General features: G+C 41.5%; 1 protein-coding gene across 1 annotated transcript; it reads right to left on the bottom strand.

Moving 5' to 3' along the window:
* Nucleotides 1–424: 424 nt before the first annotated feature.
* LOC143024119 (uncharacterized) lies at nucleotides 425–883 on the bottom strand. Its single transcript, XM_076182889.1, has one exon. It carries the CDS (start codon nucleotides 881–883, stop codon nucleotides 425–427), a length of 459 nt encoding a protein of 152 aa, XP_076039004.1.
* Nucleotides 884–5,546: the final 4,663 nt, after the last annotated feature.

Raw genomic sequence — 5,546 nt, 5'->3', positions numbered from 1 at the left:
GTGTAGTTTGATCCCTTTCGACGCATGTTCCATGAGATTCGGTTCCTCCCTCCAAGCTCCAGGTAGCATGTTGTGCTGAGCATCTTCGCGATCGACGTCGGTGGGAGCAAAGGGATAGTGGTCGAGTATGAGATTGTGCAAGACACTTCCACACATGGTGAGCAGCTTCACTACTTTAGGTTCCTGTTGTATGGTGGTGTTGAAGAATCGCAATCTCATTTGCAGGATACCGAATGCATTCTTCACCACACGACGAGCACGAGACAACCTATAGCTGTAGATCTTCTCATGGTGAACCTGGGATGTGTATGAGTAGGGTTTCATTAGCGTTGTCTTGGGCGAAGGCATCATCTTTTATTATGTGGAAGGGGATTGGAGTGTCATCATTCGGCAGAGTGCTGTCCTCAGGAAATCCCACTCGGTTCTACTCGATGGCATGATGAAGGTTACACTTGATCCAGGTTCCTCCATCACCAGCACCTCCTTCGGCACCTATGTCGACGTACAGGAACTTGTATTTGGCATCTGCGACGGCCATGAGTATGATGCTGTGGAACTTCTTGTACTTACAGTATAGTGATCCTCCTTTCTTGGGCTTCTTTATAGGGACATGCTTTCCATCAAGTGCTCCTCCACAATTATGGTAGTTCCACTTCTTCGCGAATACTTCGGCGACCGTCTTCCACTCCTCGGGAGTTTTGGGACATTTCAGGACTTCATGTTTGTAGGTGTCAATGATGGCTTTGCGCACTTTAGGGAAAAATATGCAAATTGCACTCTTGGAGACTCGGAAACTATATTGCAGACTTGTATAGGAGTCCCCACATGCCAGGAAGTGGAGGATGACAGCCAATTTAAATCCCACTGTTAGAGGACTTCTCATTCTCGTCTGTTTCTTGGTGAGTGAGCATTGGAGAAATGCGGTCAACCATCTCTGCAAACAATCCTGGTTCGATTCGGACGAAGTTCTTGTACCCCTTATGGTCTTCTCGGTGTAGTTCTTGTATCAGCTGTAATCTCCATGTATGGATCTCCTCGCCAGCCATTCCCGGCACCACGTCGTTTTTCTAGCTCTTCTTCTGCTTGTGCCATCGGTGCTACAGGTGGTTCCTCTGGTCGTTCTTCGGGTCGTGTCCAATAATTCTCGATGATATAGGCAGCAGTTGCCAAAAGAATACTGGGAATCATGCTGTCTGCCTTCCATCATACTCTATGGTGGTAAGTAGCTGTGAGTGACTTCCCCAGGCTTCGAGCACTATATTTATATATATATGCGTAAATAAACCACTAGGAAAAGTAAACTAACGAAGCAGAGCGCTTTCGTGTAATTACATCTTCAGTGCACTGAAGATGTAATTACACGAAAGCGCTCTGCTTCGTTAGTTTACTTTTCCTAGTGGTTATTTACGCATTTGTGAACACACACTCCTAGTGTTTTTATTGCATTATATATATATATATATATAATTATATAATATATATATAATATTTATTATATATGTATATATATATTATATATTTATATATTATATATTTATATATTATATATTTGGGAGAGAGGGTTGATGAAAGAATATTAGGATGGTTTTGGACACATGGAAAGAATGAGTGACGAAAGACTAGTAAAAGAGGTATGGAAGGCAGATGTGGAGGGAGTGAACATGAGGGGACGTCCTAGGATGAGGTGGATGGATGGGGTGAAGGGGGCTTTGGGGAAGAGGGGAATGTCTGTTGAGGAAGGAAGGGAGAGGACGGAAGACAGAGGTGAGTGGAGAATGGTTGTATATGGATGATGTTGTGACGACATGAGGAGGAATAGGCGGGGGGGGTGGGGTAGTATGTGTGAGTAAATTTTGACGCAGCCCAAAGGGATTTCTCCCCGTCCTCTCCTTATATGCAAAGGGGGACGGAGAGGGGGGGTCGCCGATTAAATGAAGCGGCCTTGCTGTGGATGTACTGTGTCTTGCGACACTGCTTCTGACCCAGGGCGGTGGGCAGGGTTCAGGGATGACCCGTCATCCAGGAGGTGCTCAGATGAGAGGAAGGGTGGGAGGGGTGTGGAGTGTATTTAGGGATGAAATGGGTGGGAGTGTTTTTATGCCTTTCCTTTTGTGGCTACCTCCCTTGGAAGGGGGAAAAAGCCTTGGTATATGTATGTATATATTATATATTTATATATTATATATATATATATATTATATATTTATATATTATATATATATATATATATATTTATATATTATGTATATATTTATATATTATTTATATATATATGTTTCATTAAAAGTGATGGCTAGTTGTGCATTAATAATTTTCTTAATGGTATTTTCCATATACCTTATTAAGGATTTGTTTTCCTTAGGAAGGAAATTTATGACTTGGCTTTATGAAGTCATATTAGCTAGATTGCGATTTCGGGTTCAAGACCCTTCTTCAGTAGCTATAGGGATAAGAATTAATCCGAAGATTCTAGTAAAGATCTAAGTTTTATACTAGAGTTACTATACTTGCTAATCACTGGGGGAGGTCACCTGGTATTACGGGCAGGGACGAAATGTCACGTGCGCTAGGGAGCCTCCGGGTTCGTGTTGTGGCGGAATGTGGCGTTTTGTCTCGTAGTTGGACGAGTGGCGTTTTGTCTCGTATTGGCGTTTGTGGTGTTATGTCTCATGTTTTTATTTGTAACGGTTTGTCTCATGCTTGGAAGGGCTCTGAGGTCTTCTGCTTGTACATTTAGGTTTGGGCTCAACTCTTTAATGTACAACGCTTCTAAAATTGGGAGGCGTCTATCGTCAGTACATAAATCCAAAATCTCGGTGTTTTTCTCTAGTGTCTCTCTTACTAGTGTTATGCCGTGGGCTTCTCTTAAATGATTTTTAGGGGCTCCAGATGTCAGGTGGTATGAGAGGCGACGGGATAACCTCATTGTCGTCATGCCAATATAGGTGGAAGGGAGGGCTTCACAGTTCCCTCGTGTACATGTGAACCTATAGATGGCATGTGATTTCTGAAGTTCCTTTCGGGGGTGTAGGGGGCTGTTTCTAATAAGAAGGTGGCTAGTTTTCTTAGTTTTATAATAAATCACTAGATTTAGTATTTTTTCTGGATTGACTGGTTTAATGTTTCTTTTTATAATTTGCTTCATAATGCGTTCATCTTCTTTATAAGCTGACGAAAAAGTGGATTTATAATATATGTTGATTTTCTCTTTATTTTGTTTATCATTGTTGTTGTTATGCCAGCCGTCCATTATTTTCTTTGTTTGAAAATGTATCTCTTTTTCATTGAAGCCGTTATTGATCAGAACTTGAGTGGAACGTTCGATTTCATCATGCACTTGTGTCCATGTGCTGCAGTGAGTTAGTGCTCTTCGAATATAGGCACTGATGGTAGAGTCCTTATATCTTTGAGGGCACTCACTGGATCCATTAAGGCAGTGTCCAGGGTTAGTGGGTTTTGTGTACACTGTTGTATTAAAAGAATTTTCATTTTGTTTCACTAAGAGGTCGAGGAAGGGTAAAGCTCCGTCAATGCTATCTTCCATAGTGAAAGTGAGTTCAGATGTCTCTTGTAATAGGTGGCGGAGTTTTTCAGCTTCATTGCTGTTATTGGTTTTAATGAAGACATCATCAATGTATCTACAGTAAATATCTGGCTTTTCTGTTTTACTGAATACTTCTTCTACGCAGCCCATGAAGAAGTTTGCCATTAATACTCCAAGGGGGGATCCCATTGCAACTCCATCAATTTGGCAATATTTGTTTCCACGGGGGCAAGTGAACGGGACTTCTTTTGTACAGCATTCAAGCAGTTTACGTAGTGTACTGACGATAGACGCCTCCCAATTTTAGAAGCGTTGTACATTAAAGAGTTGAGCCCAAACCTAAATGTACAAGCAGAAGACCTCAGAGCCCTTCCAAGCATGAGACAAACCGTTACAAATAAAAACATGAGACATAACACCACAAACGCCAATACGAGACAAAACGCCACTCGTCCAACTACGAGACAAAACGCCACATTCCGCCACAACACGAACCCGGAGGCTCCCTAGCGCACGTGACATTTCGTCCCTGCCCGTAATACCAGGTGACCTCCCCCAGTGATTAGCAAGTATAGTAACTCTAGTATAAAACTTAGATCTTTACTAGAATCTTCGGATTAATTCTTATCCCTATAGCTACTGAAGAAGGGTCTTGAACCCGAAATCGCGATCTAGCTATTATGACTTCATACAGCCAAGTCATAAATTTCCTTCCTAAGGAAAACAAATCCTTAATAAGGTATATGGAAAATACCATTAAGAAAATTATTAATGCACAACTAGCCATCACTTTTAATGAAACATGCATTAGAGAAAAACTCCTGCCCAAATACACTGACAAATATATATATATATATATATATATTATATATATATATATATATATATATATATATATATATATATATATTTGTATAAGGTAAGTTGAGAGTGGAGGATAGATGGAGAAAGAGGAAAGGGACAAAAGGTAGGGAGGTTCTTAGAGTGAACTCCTTGAATGAAAAGGAAAAGGAGAAGGAGTACGGAAAGAAGCTGAAGGAGGAGTGGGAGGGAGTAAAGGATGGAGTAGAGATGGGTGTGGAGGAGGAATGGGGATGGTTCAAGGAGGGAGTCATAAAGTGTGCAAGGATGGTGTGTGGAACAAGAAGAACAGGGGGAAATAGAAGAAAGGGTAGTGAATGGTGGGATGAGGAAACAAAGAAGGTTGTAGAAGAGAAGAAGCGAGCTTTCACAGATTGGTTACAAAATAGGACGAGGGAGTCATATGAGAGGTACAAAGAAAATAAAAGAGAAGTAAAGCAAAAGGTAAAGGTTGCAAAGAGGAAAGCAGATGTGAAATGGGGTAAGAGTATGACAGAAATTTTTGAAAGTAATAAAAAGATGTTTTGGAAAGAAATTAAGAGAGGAAGAGGAGGCGAATCAAGTAGGGAAGAAAAGGTAAAAGGTGCAGATGGAGAGATGATAATGGAAGAGAAGGCAGTAAGGGGAAGATGGGCAGAATATTTTAGGGAGTTGCTAAATGTGAAGGAGGATAGGGAGGGAAAGATAGTTGCAGTGGGAAATGCGAAGAAAATGAGTGATGAGTGAGGAGAATGGAGGAGAAATAAGGAAGGATGAGGTGAAGGCAGTTGTTAAGATGATGAAAGCAGGTAAGGCACCTGGTCTGGATGGATGCCATGCAGAATGTCTGAAAAAGGGAGGTACAGTGATGGTGGACTGGCTGGTGAGGTTATTTAATGTTTGCTGGAGAGAGGGTAGAGTGCCGGAGGACTAGAGGAGTGCCTGTATAGTTCCTCTTTACAAGGGAAAAGGGGACAAGTGTGAATGTAGTAGTTTCAGAGGGATTAGCTTGTTAAGTGTAGTTGGGAAGGCTTATGGGAGGATCTTGATTGAGAGGATTAGGAGAGGAACAGAAGGAGTAATTGGTGAGGAACAGTGTGGATTTAGGACAGAGGTTGTGTAGATCAGATATTTGTGGTAAGACAGATATGTGAGAAAACTA

The sequence above is a fragment of the Oratosquilla oratoria genome, unplaced genomic scaffold (assembly GCF_046742065.1).
Source record: "Oratosquilla oratoria isolate Oo_2021 unplaced genomic scaffold, ASM4674206v1 SCAFFOLD93, whole genome shotgun sequence".
NCBI lineage: Eukaryota > Metazoa > Arthropoda > Malacostraca > Stomatopoda > Squillidae > Oratosquilla > Oratosquilla oratoria.
The sequence above is the reverse complement of the archived record's forward strand: the minus strand, read 5'-3'. Positions and strand labels throughout refer to the sequence as shown.

Excerpts from the sequence above, each read along its gene's own strand:
- LOC143024119 (XM_076182889.1), bottom strand. The coding sequence starts at position 883 with ATGAGAAGTCCTCTAACAGTGGGATTTAAATTGGCTGTCATCCTCCAC.